The sequence below is a fragment of the Haemaphysalis longicornis genome, unplaced genomic scaffold, assembly GCF_048455015.1.
Source record: "Haemaphysalis longicornis isolate Haplotype H1 unplaced genomic scaffold, Haemaphysalis longicornis Haplotype H1 scaffold_6, whole genome shotgun sequence".
Taxonomy (NCBI): domain Eukaryota; kingdom Metazoa; phylum Arthropoda; class Arachnida; order Ixodida; family Ixodidae; genus Haemaphysalis; species Haemaphysalis longicornis.
Genome location: NW_027526407.1, coordinates 11,760,222 through 11,778,796, shown reverse-complemented (window position 1 = coordinate 11,778,796; position 18,575 = coordinate 11,760,222). Strand labels below are relative to the sequence as shown.

At 46.8% G+C, this 18,575-nt stretch overlaps 1 protein-coding gene across 2 annotated transcripts in view; it reads right to left on the bottom strand.

Moving 5' to 3' along the window:
* The window catches only part of LOC144142235 (putative cytochrome P450 301a1, mitochondrial), an 84,406-nt gene continuing 65,831 nt past the window's right edge, over positions 1 to 18,575 (bottom strand). The window contains exons 6-9 of one of the 2 annotated variants that reach the window (XM_077673598.1): positions 14,490 to 14,650; positions 11,125 to 11,203; positions 5,682 to 5,912; positions 1 to 273 (exon numbers count right to left, since the gene is read on the bottom strand). In XM_077673598.1, coding sequence (XP_077529724.1) covers positions 154 to 273; positions 5,682 to 5,912; positions 11,125 to 11,203; positions 14,490 to 14,650 — 591 coding nt within the window. In that variant the 3' untranslated portion in view covers positions 1 to 153. The remainder of the gene's footprint in view (positions 274 to 5,681; positions 5,913 to 11,124; positions 11,204 to 14,489; positions 14,651 to 18,575) is intronic. The other variant, XM_077673597.1, reaches the window with a different exon arrangement.

The window sequence follows — 18,575 nt, the reverse complement described above, 5'->3', positions numbered from 1 at the left end:
AACGAGTAATTTATTTTCGCTTTTCGGCGCAGTACACACAATAGTAATAAACCAGGGTGCATAGGTCGGAACCTTTTTTGTTATTTTTTTTTGCGCTGCATCAGCGCATGCAGAAGCTTTCGAAGCTCGCGCAGTTCACAGGGTCCCTCTGGCTCAACAAGGCCTCAACAGATCAACAAAACGAAACTTGGCTGCGCGCTCAGGCCGGCTCATAAACCTCGTGTAGAATCCTATGTCACCATGATGGTTTTCAACTCTATATTTGCGCAGCACCTGCAAGTAGAAGAAATCATTGCGTTAGAAGAATCGTGCTGGTAAAGCAAGTGAATTTCATAGTATATCCCCAATTTAACAAGCATTGTGTCGGAGCTTCCTAAGCTGCTGAGTCAAGGCAGGCGAAGTTTCTTGTGCACTGCCCTAAAATATTTTAAACACGTTGCAAGTCAATGATGTGAAATGTTTGTAAACCTATAGCGACACTCCGCTGGTCTATGCTGTGTTGATCGCCTTGGAAACCTAACGCCGCAATCGCAAATACAGCTGCGCCCCTCACCTACCCCAGACATTGACGCGCACACACTGGCCGCAGCCTCTATTCAACACACGTGAAGCGTAGTGGTGTGTGCGTGCAGAGGCAAAATAAGTGCTGGGCGTCTTCTGCACTTAAAGATCACAAGACGCCTGTAGGACTAAAAAACGCTTAGTCGTCATTCATATGCACTGTTGTCTTCATATGGTTTTCCTCCGAAAATGAGAACACATCAGGTTGTGTTCAACTGCACCCTTCATTGTTTGCCGAGGGCCAATAAAGATGGCTAAAAACGGTATTTACCGGCACATTCACCGTTTGATAGTTTTTCAGATTACCGTAAATTTGACGTGTAGTTTGCTTTAGAAAAAAACTTATTGGTATTTTCCCTGAAGTCTTTCGAAAGCGCTCGCAGTGCATTAGACAGCAAACATCCTTCCGAATAAACAGGCAGAAAAAAAATGCAAGTGTCCTCAAGGCGTTTTTCAAGACACTGAAGAGCAGCTGTCATTGCAATTTGCCGCTTGAGAAGAGGGGTTGTTTTTTTAAGAGCGTCCATTTTGTCACAGGGCATAGATGAGGGGGTATGAGTTGATGATGACGAAAGTTGATTAGATGAACAAGAAAATGTTCGCTTCGCGGATGAAGTTTAGGAGGGAACTAGGATGGGGCCCATGTATCCATGCGGTGTATGTGGATGCGTCGTCTAGGCGGAGACCCGTCGCCACAGATGTCACATCCGCTTCTGACGTAAGGCGAGCCAAGACCGCAGCAAGTTGTGGAGGTCGGCTATTGCATCGCTGCGGTGGCAAACTGGGGAGAGAGAGAGAGAGAGAGAGAGAGAGAGAGAGAGAGAGAGAGAGAGAGAGAGAGAGAGAGAGAGAGAGAGAGAGAGAGAGAGAGAATAGCTTTATTTTTGACGAGGCTCACTACTAGCGAGTGTCCCTCAGGTGAGGGCGGCGCGTCAGGTAATCCTGAGCCCTAGTGGCGGTCAGGAGCTGTAGCTCGGGCGAGGAGCTCCCGGTCACCTCCAGCCAGGTAGTGGGAGGGTTGGGTAAATGGAGAGGGGGTAAACAGGGGCATTCCCAAACGGCGTGTGGCGTGGTATCTCGAGCGCCACATGCCGGGCAGTTTCGGCGGGGATATAATGTGGGATAGATGTGGTAGAGGACGTGTCTGGTGGGGAGGGAATGGGGCAAACTGGGAAACCGGGGCTTGCAAAAGGATCACGGAAGTGACGCTATTGGCGGTAGTTAAAGGGAAGCTGAAGCGCTTTCCAAAAAAATTGAGTTAGATTAACAGTTATATAGTTTCTTGCGCGTTGATTCCGAATATCACATTGAAATTTATCGTACATGAGTCCAAGTGGCATTTATCTTGCAAAAAGCGCGGCTCCGTTTGAAAGCCGCGCGAGTTTCGTCTTTTGACGCCCCTGATTGGTTGCGCCCGTCATGACGTCAAAGGAGGACACCCTTCGGCCGCGCGGGTCGTCGGAAGCATTGCGAACGATCGCACGGTTGCCTTTGCGGCAATTTAGCTTGCAGTTTAATTTTCGTACATGACTTGAAGTTTGTTTTATAATTTCCCGTGCTGTTGGTTCAATTATCTTGGAGCTTAAATTTGCTTTACACGACAGAGAACCCCAAAGCAGTGACTGTGACGTCGACTAGTGCGTTCCATCAAAATATTTTTGAATTAGGCAACCAGCATAGGCGGATTTTATACCTTATGTTAATATTAGGTACTGCCTTAACTGTTTCTTATTATACACAAAACCATTTATGCCGAAGATTCATGGGTGTTTTATAAACAATCTACCAGCGAAAAGCACGCACGTGCACTGCGCGAAAAAATAGCGTTCATGCGCTGTAAACGTATATGCCAGACACATCTTGCCGGTACACGCATAAACCAACAAGCAGACTCTGCTTCCGCATTTCCTTTGTTCGTTGTCGCCCACCCCAGCCCCGTTACTCATCCCCGTACACAGACCCACACGCGCGCGCCATTTCGGCAGCGGCACTACGGCGCCTCCGCGATCGCTAGCTGCTCTTCGATGAGTGGCGTCTTACTGCTTCACCTACATTTATTCTGAAAACACTGCAGCAAACTAGTGCCTGCTCAGCATTATTGACTGTAGTAGGGCTTGATTTTCGCTTGTGCGTTGCGCATTCTGCTACAATATTACAGCCACCTCGTTATAATTAACAGACCAGTCGGACAAGGCAGTTACGTTGTAGTTACGTTACTTTAGGTAACAATCACCAAAAGTTTGTGATAATGAATCGTTGGCCTGTTTCAGCATTTCTAGATTTAAGCATTTACCGCGCTAGTCGGACAGAGGCCGTATATTTACTCTTCGCTCCTAATTTTTTTAGTATCATCATTATATATATCACCGACTATCACTGGAGCACACTTGAGGTTCAGTGACAACAAGTGCTTGCCAGGTTATAATATGCAGCCACACGGAATCTTGGGCAAAAAATTAGGCCCCCGCAGTCAACACAAATTATGGCACGGTGGTGGTTCGGAGTGGTGTTTTTTTTTTAAATTCCAGACAAACATCACCTTATCGTGACATGTATACTTGCAAAATAAGTAATCTGGTTGTCTTGGTTCTTTTACTTTGTAGGAATGCTGTTTACCTCTTAGCTGGGAGAGAACTTCTATCAGGATTGGCCCCTTGTTTTAGTTTTGCCAAAAATTGTTTTTTTGAACACTGTCCTGAGCCCATAGGGAAAGAAAACCGACGCGTTTAACGAAACAAGTATTTCCTGAACAAATGTGACTTGGTTTCTGGAATGGAACGAAACATCCCCGGCCAAAGTACAGCAGTATTCCCCATCCTTCCTAAATCTAGAATCTAATGTGAACATTCACGTCCGTCGCATAAAAAAAAAAAACCGCATTGGAGCGGTTTACAAAGTATTTAACGTAGTGTAGTATATTCTCTGTCATCAAGCACAGCCACCTCGGCTGTCGCTTCCGTATGTTATCAAGCATCCCGTCGTGGCATTATTCTGCTTAGGAATACGGCGTGATAACGTGTGCCTCGTTTGGCGTTCGTGCATACTTTTTGAATACGAAAATTGTACAAATGAGTGCTATCAATCACAGCAACAACAGGTATAATTCACAAGGAAACACGGCGAAAAGAGCATGGCCGAGGCGGCCGATCCGGCCGGAAGTCCAGGTATGACGTTTTTCAGCCGGTTTTCGCCCGCGCTCTTCGGTCTTCCGGCATCGCGCGGCGAGATGGGGGCGGGGCATCGGGCCACTTTTGTTTGCTCATTGCGCCGCTTCTATTGCATGTATTGCGAAAATATTTCGTACACATGAACTATTCAGTGTGTACTTGCTGCTAGTCAACTTTTCTTTTAATTCTAAAACCGCTTCACCTTCCCTTTAAGGCCTCTCCTACCCGAATCCTCTCAAGCGCCATTTCAGGACGGGTAAGACCCTGGGGGAGGTCGGTAGCACATGGTGGAATGAGAACACGTGTACGGCTCCGGATGTGTCCTTTTTTCGTCAGCAGGAGAGTGGCATAATCCAACTCTAATATAGAAGTCGGTGATGGAACGGAGGCTACTAGCTTGGCTGCTACGTCTGCCTTACAGTGGACTGTCAGTAGCTCACGCGGAACCCATTCAACATAAACCTCGTGAGCAATTCGTGCTGCAAGTCGAACATTCTGGGCAAACATAAGGCTACGGCTAACTAACTTCTTGAAACAAATTTCGATGAGTGCCCCGCGTTTTTAAAGTCACTCCGCTTACTGTCAGCAGCTGTCAGAGTCAGAGCCTCTCTAATGGCTACAAGTTCCACACAGAACGATGATGGAAGTTAGGGACCTTAAACCTGGACATCTTGCTGAGGGCTGGATGGCTAGTGCAATGAATGGCACTGGTAATCACAATGTCTTGAATACTGGCGCCGGTATATGAAATAGTGGATCCGGGTGGAAGGTGGCTATTCATTTCGGTGATGCGTTGTTGAAGCGCAGACTCCGAATTGTTGGACTCTGGACGATGAAGGTCAGTTGGCTTGGTGCCACTCAATTGTACGAATTGCCAAGGGGGAAGCTATGAATGCTCGCGCAGAATTACGCAAGCAGCCTTCAATTTATAAGCTTCGCGGTGCCGATAAACAAGTTCATCCAAAATGTTCAGTTGGGCATGTTCCTGGAGAGCAACTATAATGGTGATCGTGGGAGCATAGCAACTGCTCTCGTAGCCTCTGTGTCAATTGCTTCCAGTCGATCCTATTGCGCTACCGTCAAACGCTGGAACTGAAACAACTACACCAAGCGTGATTGTAAAACTGCTGTCACTATTTGTCGGGCCACATGTGAGCTTGCTCCACCAGCTTTGGGAGCGATACGTTTTACTACCACAACCCCACATATTGCGGACGAGGTGGCCATAGCCCTGGCTCTCGCACACCGTCCTCCCCCTTATCTAATATTATCTGATTCAAAAACGGCCATCAAAAAAGTTTGCTAGCGGCACTATTTCCGCGGTAGCCTGCAAAATTATGCTTCAAAATTCAGCCCACCAGCATCCTACGGAGCTCCTCCGGTTACCGGCACACACGGGACTAGACGGCGCGGAGTGGGCTCTTATAAGGCGGCACGAGCACTCGTTACCCGTGCGCCTGACGAGACCACTTCCCGTAAAGGAGTTTACTCCGCCAGAGACTCCCTCACCACTTACAGGGAGGTTACAGATTACTACCGCCTCTCCCGCGACACGCTGACCCAGCTCACCCATCCCTAACCCTCTCGGACGAACGGCTGTGGCGCCTCCTCCAAACGGAAACCCTCCCCGACCGAGTCCTCCATCACATTTACCCATCCGCCTCCCCTCTCCGCTCTGCCCACATTGTGGCGCTAAATCCACAGTGTAACGCCACATGTGGGCCTGCCCCTCTGACCCCCACCCCACCATAACTTCCCAGCTCCCAGCTTCCAAGACTCCCAGCGCCCACTGGTCACCCGGGCACAAGCCGTAGGGCCGCCATGGCAGCCGCTTAGGCCGGTGGTGTCAATAGAGGTTTTTATCTCTCTCCCTCTCTCCTATGCTAGCGTTTGAGCTGCTTGGTTTTTAGCCTGAGCTAGCCAACCTGTCGCCGTTCTTGACTTTTAGCTCACCTTTGCTAGCAGGATGGAAAGCTCCAGCTCACTGATCCTCCGTCCGATGCACATCCGGGGCCCCATGCTGAACGGAATCGAAGCGAATGGGTGGAGGGTCCAGGCTTTCCGGTCTTCATCCTCCGCATCCTTTTCGTTCGGTCGCATCCACCTCTCAGGAACAAACTGGGAAGCGTTCGTGAAATTCTCCTCCAATCGGCCAGCCACGGACAAGATGGTCCTCATTTCTGTCTGTTGAAGAGAGATAGGATGTCAAGAGTTTTAAAGCGCACATTTTCAGCATCGCTACGCGGTTTGCTTTTATATGCACCTCCACATTGTTTAACGGAGCTTTCACATATGACGCGCTTTATATCACATTCAGGCGTAATTTTACAGTAGATTTATTTCATAGGGTCTTTAGCCAATTTGTGAGTATGCCTTGAAGAAGAACAGCTTTATTACCACGCGTCGTAAAGTGTCATTAATACTGATCAACTTCCATTTATTATTCCTTTCTAGCTCAAGGTTAAAACAGTTGTAGGACCTTTAATGAAGGCCATCGAGCTGCGCTTCTTGAGGTGCTCTTTTAGCATTACCTTGTAAGCCTGGCGAATCGGCTATAACCGCCTCGCGGTGGCTTTCATCTCCAGTGGACAACCCACCTTAGTGGGTTGATATTAAAGTGGGTTCATATTAAAGGGACACTTAAGTGACCTCTAAACATTGTGAGATTACTTGCGCAAGTAGAAGTCTAAAGCCTCTACGTCATGTTTCGACGCCTACGGGTGCGTTTACGCGAAGTTATTTTTTAGCAAAATTAATTGAAAGTGCTGCCCTCCTCTCTGCATCTACTTTGCCAATTTCTGATGATGTTTCGTGCAAGCTTGGCTTGGCTGCGCCTACTGCACGGATCACCGAACCTCCGACATAATTAAAGTGAACTCTAGGCCATTTTAACAGAGACCTGTCGGCCGGTTGCGGCGGGTCGTCGCAATTCGTTCACTCTGATAGAACTAAGCACGACAAGAATTTTACCAGGAAGAATGGGGATTTAGTTAGATAGTTTGTAGACTGTATCAAGTCAGTGAAATCTATGAGGTCAAATTATTTCCACCCAATAGCACATGCGACGCTTCGCTGACTTTGTTCACTGGAGCCGTAAGCTCCATACGCGTGGGCTACTGGCACTACTGGTACGCTAGTAGAAAGTATAAGGTTAGCGGGAGAAGAGTCAGCGAAGTGCGCATAGTTAAATTAAGGAAGTGAAATCAACCGAAACAACTGTTGTTAAGCGTAAAATCAAGGTGCGGGAAGAACTTTCGCGCTAGTTGAACTAGCACAGCGGTCAGCACCACAACCTCACATTTGCGATCCCTTTCCCAGCGTAAGGAACGCAGTCGCTTGTAGAAAGCTATTCGCGGGAATTTGGCGGACACTTACTGCACAAGCGTTATTCAAGAAATAGTTATCTAACCTGCTGGGAACGCTAAACCAGAAAAGAATGAACAGCCCATACGATATACATACTTAATATTCCTCTCCTCGCAATGCCTAGTGCTTATGGGAGTGATGATGATGATGATGGTTGGGTTTTTATGGGCGCAAGGCCGACTAAGGGCAAAGAGCGCCAGAGGAAAGTTTATTTGATGAAGTGAAGTGGTTACCACAAAAAGGTCGGTAAAAAACAAACATGTCAACCGAACATAGTTAAATCAGTTAAAGATAATGGTGATGGATTTGATTATGCGTGATAGGAAATGAGGTTTAAAAACTTAACGTCTGACAAATACTCAAACACACGTTTCACAGAAACGATGGCATCGTCACCTAGAAACAGCGATGGATGTAGTGGGATATGTTGTCTGTACAGTTCTCTGAAGTGTTTGTGTCGCGTTGTGTGAAGTGCCTTGCATGTGATTAATATGTGCACTACGGATAGGGCCTCTCCGCACCTGCTGCACTGGGGTCTAGAAGATCCCGTCAGCAGATACGAGTGCGTTGCATGGGTGTGTGCTTATGGGAGTGTTCTGAATCTTCTAAAGCATTGAATGCAATGCTTCGCAAGTTCGAATCTCCGTTTGAGCGTGTTTTTTAGGTTGATTTATTTTTAGGCAATGTTTTAAATACTGTATTAAACCGCATTGCGCTGCAACCTTCATTGCTCCAGGAGTGAGTTGGTCGACTGCGTGCAGGCTGACACTGACGCGCTGGAGAGTTCTCGTTAGCATGATGTTGACATAAGCGCCGACAGCTTGCGTGCACAGTGCCGAACTAGGCTACTTTGGGCCTAGTGCGAACGCACGTCTTAGAAGACAGGGACGAGCCAGGAAATCCCGAAAGGTGGGGGCGAAGCGCCTCGTAGTTGAGCGTCTCTTATGACGCGGGACATTCGCAAAGAGAGTGATACAGAGTATCGAGCTGACCGCACTTGGGGCAGTGGGGTGTGTGGATGTGATATGGCTGTGTATGTATTAGTTGAGTACGATATTCCCCACTCTCCTTCTCATCCCACTGGGAGCAGGCCCTGGGCAGCTCCGAGGAGTCCAGCCAAGTGCTGGTCACCTCCCGAGCTCTGGCGGTCACGGCGGACCTCTGGTCCTCCGCCACCCCGCCTCGCTAACCCGGTTTTTTAAATAAAGTTTTGTTCTCTCTCTCTCTTATGACGCAGAGGGCGTTCAGCCACTGCGTACGCCGCGGATAGTGAACGTTACCATTCCAGGAGGTGCTAGCGGGCTTATTTGATCCAATATAGAGCCGACAACAAGGAAGATGCGCGGTATGCTGATTCCTGAGAAATTGAAAATGCCCAACCAAAGAAAACTTCGGAAATCAAGCATGTTGTTGCACGGAACCGAAACCTAAAATGGTTTGTACTCCAACGTTGGACATCGTCCAATCAAGTCGCAAGACAAATACTGGTCACTGTGTTTAGTTGCTGCGGGTTATTCGTTCAGGCTTTACAAATTCGGTACTGCTTTATCTAACAGATAAACGATGAAAACTGTGTTTATTTGAGCCAGTATACGCGATGTAAACAAAACCAGAAGTTCCACAAATTCACTTCAGTGTACCTTTAAAGGGACACTAAAGGCAAATAGCAACTGGGGCTCAGACGAAAGTTCAACTACCCCGAAGCCCTCTTGGCGTTTACTTGGTGGGAAGAGATGCTTTAATTGCCGAGATATTGAGATATTAGCAATTGAAAAAAGCATTTCATTCGTCGCGCCATTTCCTGACGTTTCGCGTGACGTCAACAGTTGCCGGAAGTGAGTGAGACAGCGGTGTGGTCCAACTGGAAAACTGAAACCTACCGAGCGAACCATCGCGGCCGCATGAGCCACTGGTAGCGCACTCCGCGCATATGGCAAAACAACTTGCCCGCCCCCACTCCTAGTTTAACTTGCAACACCGCGCGACGCTAAATTTTTTTCCGTCGCGATATGGTAACGCTTATTTCGCCATCTATTGAATGTTTTGCGAAACGAGTTGCCCATCTGCCAGAAGGGTGCCTAGAGCATTTGCGAGCGCCCAAACGAGTACTGACAAATGCCTTGGCGCCAGTATGGAATGAAAAACGCGCATAACATGATACAAATATCATTTTTTTTTTCAAGTACGCGCCGTATCGGAAGCATAGCAGCACACAACGCCCTGAATCAAAAGACTAGGTTTGGCGCACACATTTTATTCCCCGTCAGAACAATCAAGAAACGGTTTCGAACAAGCACATCGCCACAGCATGCGCCTTGAGGCCGAAGTACGAAATTAACACGCTATAGATTTCATTCTGTTCATCGTGAAGGTAGCACTCGCTTGTTGCGATTTACGCGGCTGGAGAAGTCACTTCGCTCCGGAGCAAGCCTAGAAGGTTAAAAAAAAAAAAAAAAACACATGCACACTCTACATTCCCGGTGCGGGGTAGTAATAATCCCAACTAGTGCTAATTCTAGGGATATTTCCAACATAGTCAGCACAGTTCGGCCCGCCGGAGCCCGCCTTCGAACTTCATCGAGAAGCGAACTCGCCCACAACACACACACTGCTTCGGCCGCAGCTGTCCTGGGTGCAAAACTTCGGACAGACAGCGCTATGTGAGGAAGCAAAAAACTTGCTCTATCGGACGCAATTACTATCCGCAAGGACGGAACCATGGAGGTCGACGCGCTACTTGCCGCCATGATGTAAAAAAGAAGATAACAGATATGCATGTGAACCGCCACCGGCACCCCCGCCTTGGGAGCTTGCGAATATTGGCGTGGCTTGAAATATACCTGTACATTTATAATTTATGACTTATAAAAGTGAACGTGCAAATGAAGATTTTATGTGTTTCTTTGAGAGCTCGTGTGCGCAGTTCTCGTTCTGTTGTTCGTTACGTGACTCCAGGCACAACCGCTGAGTCGCCGTTGGCGTCATCTATGCTGGGCGGCTGATAGCTACATTTTTTTATTATTTCCGCTATTATTCTCAAGGTACTAACCCAGAGACTGGTATATTCGTTTTCTGCGGATGCCAATATCCATATTCCGAGCAACTTCGGTTTTGTCTTCAGTGCCCCTTTAAGCCTTAGAGTTAAGGTTGCCATAAAGTTCAAAATAACGAAGTGATAAACGTACGTGAAGCCGTGGATACCAGTTGACGACAGATAAAAAAGAACAACTTAGGGATAACGTCGGGCCGTGGGATAGGCCCGTTCGCCACGTATGTGGAGTTTCGATGAGAGGTTCCTTGTTTCACGCAGCAAATGGGAGTTTTGATGACAAGTTCTGGCCACGGGAACTTGTGGAAGTCACTTTCTTAGCAACTGATCCGGGCAATGCGTACGCGATGCTCAGGCAATATTATGTATAATTTACTGAAGGGCTTCGGAGGAGAAGGAAAAAAATCCGCTTCTGCGGTTCAACTTCTGGGCCCTTGCATCACTGACAAGCGGTCCCTGTATTCCCGTAGGGTAGCAAACCCTCGCCGTTGGTAGCCATCGAACATATTGTGCACATAATGAGAATCGCAAATTTATTTTAGATTCACATTGTCAAGGGTTCCGCACAGTGCTTCAAGTTTTGTAAAGAACTATGCCCGCTAGTATGCTCTTATTCAGGCTTCTGAGTACCCTCGTAGTGTGGCATGCACTTATAGGGCCAATAAGAGCTTCGTGACGAAATAGCTTTTGCACGTATCGTTGTCTTTATTTCGTTCCTAAATTCGTCACAGGTTAACAGAAGCCTTCTCAAAAGGCGATATAGACTGAATATCAGAAAACGTTGTAAAATTTTGCGTGTATCCGGCAACAGTTGGGGAACTAAAATGTCACGCGCGTCTGCGCAATTATGGCTCGTGTAAAATTTTCTGGGGTCCTTGGTGCTCCCAATGAAATCAAGCGACCAGGTATATTCCAATTGTGCACCTACCGGTGAAGCAATGCGCGAGGCAAATATTTGGCACACATATTTGGACAACTTACATTTGCTGGTATTCGGTAACCTGACATAACGACATCACGGTCCAGCTTTCTATCCACTCCAGGTACAACAGGGTGAATCCTAAAAAAAGCCAAGAAAAAAAAATTTCACCATCTTCCCGTAGGGGAACCCTGAGTAGTATGCGAAGCAGCCATGGGGTCGAGGAGAATGAGGGGCGGGGCGGGAGGAGAATGAGGGGAGCGGAGCACGCGCGAGCGTCATTTATACCGCGGAGCTACAGTGGCGCCCCCAGCGGAGTATGCAGCGGCTATCGTCGCGCCTCTAACCCTAAGCTGCTTCGCACTATCGCGCGCGGAGCCGCAGGTGTTGCCAGTCGTTGCGCAATCCCGGAGAGGAGAGGAGCTTCGGAGAGGAGAGGAGGAATGCCGGAGAGGAGAGGAGATGAGACAAGGAGAGGAGAGGAGGGGGAGGAGAATGCGCATGCGCAGTGGGAGTGTGGACCCCGCACAACGGCTGCCGCACAACGGCGGAGGGAACAGGCGCGACCATAAGCTGCTCCGCATCTAAACAGCAGGTTCATGCCGATTCTTCCTCCATTGATGTCAAATACTCCCTGGCGTTGGCTGAGAAGCGGGTAGAAACTTTAAATGGTTCAGTCTTTGACTACCGGAATGGCGGTTAAAACCAACATAATACTTATTTTCAGTGACAAGATGCAAAAAAACAATTATGGGACTTTATGAGGGAACAATTACGGAAGTGCGGTAGGCCTCGTCTGTCGGAGCATACGGCCCGTATACGAGTCTCTTGTAACTGTAGGACAATTTTGTCAGGTAATTCTGACATTACTGCCGCAGCCAAAATTCGGGCCCGAATGTTTGCAGATGTTCGCATAGTTTAGAGAAAACTACATTGCAAGAATGATCGGGCTGCAATTCTAGAGTTGAAATATATTTTCAAAACTGTTCAAAAACACTGTTTCAAATGGCGCATGCAGTAGCTTCATTTGGAATAGACAGCATGAACCACGTTTTCTAGCAGGAATTCTGAATTTTCGCGGTATTATATTTTAAGTACAAAGATAAAACAGTAAAGTGAAAGCTTAGGTCTTTTGGCGTATTTTTCGCTTTCAACTCAGAGCTTCAGTTTGCTCTACTGCGAAGAAGAAGTTTAAATCCCTATGATTCCTGCAACAAAACGCGCGTCAGTTGTTCTAATGCACAAGAGCATTACCGTACAAATATTAGTTGATTGATTGATTCGCAGGTTTCACGCACCGAAATTGAACGCGCCGAAGCCTGGGCCATGAAGCGCGCCGTAGTGGAGGGCTCCGGAATAATTTTGACCACCTGAGCTAAACGTGCACTAGTCTCGACACACGGGCGTTTCCACTTTTCGCCTACACCAGAACAGCAGCCACCGCGTACGAGATCGAACCGGCGTCTTTGGGCTCAGTAGCACAACGCTATCGGTTGTATTCACTGGCGAGACACGCATGCAAGCAACCATGGGAGTGCGCAGTCACTGGTCACGTCGGGCTCCGTGGGATGGCGGTACTTGGCCGTGCTAAGCACGTGATGTGTGTTGGACGTTCCAAACTCTACGCCACCGAACGCAAAGTAATGCCTCTACTCCAGTGTCAGTGCGATTAATAACAACCACCGTAGAGAATCGGGTTGAAACTGAGAACACGATGCATGCCGGTGTTGTTTTTTTCTGCGGCGTGCGGGCGCTGCAGTGGCACAAGCCGCGCAATGTCAGTTTTCAGGGTTGCCAAGCGAATAAATTGACAGCTAAACTTTTCAGTGAATACCATCTATAGCCATTTAGCCACCGAAGGCACGTAAAAAATATTGGCCACAGAGTACAGATGATTACGTCTGGAGCGAGTGAGGACCGCCCGCTGCACTTGATATACGCTACAAAAGACAGGCAAGACATGGGACGCCTTATTTTTTTAGAGGAATTTTTAGTCCATAATTTCAGCAAAGCCTGATGCAAGCAAGGGGTAAATTTGGGAAAAAAATAGCCACGCACCCAGATAAGCTGCATGTAAATATTTCTTCTGATGTGACCTTATCGTGAACTTGCATTCTTCGTAGAAGATATTTTACCGCCAAACTACGTATCAGCGCGAGCTTATCACATTTTCAAATTGCGTATCATGGCAGACAGAAACCTCCAGTAATTTTTGGTCCTTTAAACAGTCTGCGAAATAAATTGCATCCAACTGCTATAAATTCAGTAGAGTAGTGAAATTGATAACTAGTTGCAAGAATACGCTATGAATTCCTCTCGCAGGAAGTTTTGTTATTCGTCTGTTTGTTTGCTTTTTCTGAGTGTTATTACATATGCTGATTGAAATCAGTAAATATTTTATCAAGCTCTATTCCTTGCTGTATTCAGTATACATGGTACAGTCGAGTAGGGTTGTACTGTATTCGTTGAAAGTTGAACTTGGTTTTTGGTCTTGTATCATTTTGTTTCATCCAGTGTAAAGCTTCTGTTACTTTGGGCAGCAAACAAATTTCATGGCTTGGAAGCTACTGAACTCCGGCCGCAGGTCCTTTAAGGCTAGCATTCAGCGTGGCCGAAGGTGTAAAACTAGAGCCTGGTGATTTCCTGACCATCTTCGTGTCCCGATGGATGCACGATTCTAGCGACCACGCCATTACACAGACCACAAAAATCGTTCCCATTTTACGTGCTGAATCAGCGATTTCCTACACAAGAAACTTTTAAACGTGCAACGAAATCTGGCTGTCACGGATGTTTATTTTACGCGTCCGTCAGAAAGCAGACTACCCGCCGGAAAGCGATCCTGAGTGTTCATGCTCAGAAACGCTGTGTTTTGTACCATGCGCCAGTGCTGCAAAGGAACCGGTAATGGGGGCTAAAACTCGTTACTATCTTCAACACTCGAGTCCTGACCAAAGAATGGAACTTGAAGTTAGGGCACAGCATTTATCGATATTTTTTGTATTGTCCGAAATACGCCTTGTGAAACCAGTCTTTGATGAAAAATATAGAAGGACTGGCAGAATTGTTCGCCTTGGATAAGACAGTAATGATGGGAACATCATTTTGTTTCCAGAGAAGAACAGTTCTATTCCGTCTTCGCGATTTATCAGTGGCCTTTAGAATTTACCAGAAGTAATTTTGCCCTAAAAGGAACGACTTTGTTTATAGCTCTATTCCTATCGCGTAATAAATGTGGTTTCTGTTTGTTTCTATTTTCAATAAAAAGATTCGTTGTGAAGTAGGTTTCTCTGCAGAAAAATATGCGTGACTTTTTCGGAAGTTTAGAGTAGGTAATGTTCTAAGTCCATTTTTGCCCCACTTAAATTACACAATAGTGCCGTTACAAGAGCGGTTCGTAGGTTACCTTAAAATGTTGAACGCTTACCGTAATGACTCTTTAATGCAGGCCTGAAGGTATGGTAGATTGACGGGCGTGTCTCCTTCAAGGCATTCGTCGAGAGAGGAGAGAGCTTCTAGCCGTGCTTTTTCCTGAGCCTCTGGGTGCTTGGCCAGCCGGTAAAGGCAGAAAGTGGCAACGGCTGATGTCTGGAAAAAATGTACAGAGTCACTTTAAGGTGCTTTGCGTCGAAACAATGTTAGGCCTAACAGATTTAAACACGGAGACATTCTTGATAAGGTGCGCAAGAGAAGAATATATTTGCTGGTGAATGACAGTAGCAGCGTGTAATAAATCTTCAAGTTCGCAACTTCGCGCGACATCTGAGAGAAAAACAACGAGCTTTATGGAAGCTTGCTGTATTGTTCGGTTATGGCCCTGAGAGGACTGTTCTCCTAATAATGTAATAACAACGGGATTTATGGAAGCTTCCTATTTGTTCAGTTATGGCCCTGAGAGAACTGTTCTCCTAATAATGTAATAACAACGGGATTTATGGAAGCTTCCCATGTGGTTCAGTAATGGCCCTGAGAGAACTGTTCTAAAAATGTAATAACAACGGGATTTATAGAAGCTTCCTATATTGTTGAGTTATGGCCCCGAGAGAACTGTTCTCCCAATAATGTAATAACAACGGACTTTATGGAAGCTTCCTATGTTGTTCAGTAATGGCCCTGAGAGAACTGTTCTAATAATGTATTACCAACGGGATTTATAGAAGCTTCCTATATTGTTGAATTATGGCCCTGAGAGAACTGTTCTCCCAATAATGTAATAACAACGGACTTTATGGAAGCTTCCAGTAAAGATGGTCCTGTGGTTCGTTTCCCCGAAGTCCGGTGTCGATCAGGACCTCAATCGCCCGGGTTCCGGTTGATTTGGCAGGAGGCTGGCAGGGCGATGGTGTTGAAGTTCTTGGAGACGGCGGTCGAATTGGCGAACTCAAGGCGTGGGGTTGATTAAATGAAACGAAGAGCTTATATACAGCTATTTACAGTACAAAAACTGGGTACATGAGAAATAAAAAGAAAAACTTCAAACTTCAGCTAGACACTAGCTCCGAGTGCGCACAAATCACCCGAGCTCCTCAACTTCGTCTAACTCTCCTATTCTCGGAGCGTACACAAACCGCTCGAGAAACGACGGCCGAGACTCTGTCTCACCGCAAGATCCGTCTAGTTGCCCGGTACGGCACTGTACCCTAAACCTCCGACGCGATCTTAACCTCTAACCTAGGGGGCTCACAAATCCCAACCTAGCTTCAACGGTCGAGGCTCCTTGTCCCGCCGGGAACTGCCCATCTCGGCGCTCAGACAAGAACAATTTCCAACGGCCAGGTTCGGCCTTATAAAACCTCGAGATCACCCTCTCTCGGGAACGCCCCTGTAGCGTTCGTACACGCGTAAGGGAGTGCCCAAATTCACGCAGACAGCTGTCACGCAGCACGCCACGGAATATTCAATGAGGCGCCGCCATCTCTGGGTCAACGGCACGCTCGCAGACGAGCAGGTGCGCGTGATCCCGCGGGGTGAGAGCGAAAGACGGCGACAGTGCACTGGGCCGGCCAGGGCGCGTTAACAATGGTGTCTCGCGCGGCGCGCGCTTCGACACCGGTAATCCCACCACCTCCGCGCGTCGCGCAGACGGTTCCCGGAATCCGGCGGCGCCGTCTGCTTTCTCAATGGGGGATTATCCCTGTGGTATGCGGTGGGCCAGACAATCCGTCTCCCGTGCGCGCCGTGACGAATTGGCGACGGCTGCAGCGTAGAGTCTACAGTGCTGGGCCACCAGACAGAGCGGCGGGTTCTCACGCGCAGCCCGGGCGCCTGGCCGCTAATCTCATAAGTGGACCTTACACTTCCTATGTTGTTCAGTAATGGCCCTGAGAGAACTGTTCTAATAATGTGATAACAACGGGATTTATAGAAGCTTCCTATATTGTTGAGTTATGGCCCTGAGAGAACTGTTCTCCCAATAATTTAATAAGAACGGACTTTATGGAAGCTTCCTATGTTGTTCAGTAATGGCCCTGAGAGAACTGTTCTAATAATGTATTAACAACGGGATTTATAGAAGCTTGCTATATTGTTGAGTTATGGCTCTGAGAGAACTTTTCTAATGATGTAATAACAACGGGCTTTATGGGAGCTTGCTATGTTGTTCAGTCATGGCCCCGAGAGGACTGTTCTAGTGATGTAATTAGGCAAGCAACCCGCCAAAAATATTCGTTTCGCTAACCATCGAATTACCCGTTGCTGCAGTTTTAATGAAAGTTCAAATTTTTGGTGTTGTGTGGCAAAAAGTTTAGAGTACAGAACATTTCGCATTACCAGTTACATTAAATTGTATTTTACATTACGTTCAACGGCCGTTCAATATGACTGAAGTTGTAAGCTTCGGTGCCGTAAAAAAGCGACATAAGCTTCGGATGAAGCCTGATACAGAGGTCCCCGACACTACTAGCGTCTACGGATATAAATTATGGCTTTATGTCCCTGGACCGTTGCCCCGCTATTAATTTTAACTTACCATAAACTCACATCGTCAATATAACCAGTGGGAAGATTGTGAAAAAGAATATGCCTTGACTCCTCGTGTGTCGTTATCATCATGAGATTTTTGGCATGAAAGCCAACATCAGTATGAATTTCCGCGCCTAAATTCTTTTCGCAACGACCTTCTCCAAGAGATTTCCAGTTACTGTTATCTTACTGGCCATTATTGTGTTTTGGATTAGCTATTTTGTGCTAAATATTCTTTATAGCAACGTAATATTTTTAAAAATGTATCATTTTGTGCGTAAGAAAATTAAAACAAAGTGTTATGTCTCCGCACACGTTCTACAGCTATTCATCTAGAAAGGAATCTAGTCCGATGTGACGTGGAAATTGCCTCACTAGGAAATTGCCTGAAATACAAAGTTCAGAGGCCAAGCAGTTTTGATAGTTCTTAGTGTCATTATTTTGCAAAATAACCGAAGCGTTGTTTTCGCGCGACGCGAAGCATATCTTCACGAGGTGCAGAATTGGACAATCCCGGATAGCGCCAGCAGATTCCCAACCGAAAGACGACGAAGATTGGTTTAGCACTCAGTCTTGCTCGGGCGGCCGGGATTTAATAGCAGCCAACTTAATTTCATTTAACGCCCATATCCCCAGCTCGGCGAAATAAATTCAATCTAAGCTTTAGCACGGCATAGTCATCAGGTTTTTGTCTGTAGCTACGTGGCAAATAGTGCAAGGGCACGATGGCTATCATCGTCACACATACATACATACATACATACATGCATACATGCATACATGCATGCATGCAAACATACATACATACACACACACACACACACATACATGGCTGCGTTTTAAATTTATATTGTCAGTTAGGCCGGGTTCAGACTGTTATTGCTACTGTCGTAATACCTTTAAAGAATGGCGTTATTCCACGTCTCAGCCAACCGAACTGCGTGACGCACCGTTTTTTTACGTTGATTGGTCACGCTATGACTTTTACGTCGGTAGTCTGAACATGGCCTCACAGTCATGGCTTTTGCCACTGTGGTGCTTGCATCTTTTCACGGAGCAATACGTACTACTAAATACGCTTCCTTCATTAAAAGGACTCAGCAACCCTTCAGATACACGCTTTCATTTTTTCCTTTGCGTTTGGAAGCATTGCCATAGCTGTAGTTTTCAGCAGCACGGAGCGGCACTGCAGGATTTGCTTGTCGCAGTGGAACATCCACCTTCTGTTTCTCTTTTGCTTTGTAGCTTTTTTTCTAAAGTGGCTATCGATTGCGTTCATTTTTGCAACAGAAAAAAAATGGCCAATAGCCGCTTCATTTCTCTAATGACGTATTTCGAGCTTGCAAAGATCGCCAAGACTCGTGAAAGAGAGAAAAATCTGTTGAGCAGGTTAACAAGTTATCTCATGGGCACGGAGCAGTAATTTTTGGCCTAGGTACTATTAAGTACTGGATATGTTGGTTGACTACATTTCGAAAGCATTCAGGATTTAAAAAAAACAGCTGAAAAAAGCTTTGCAGGGTCTCTTTGCACTTTCAAAAATGCCATTCCT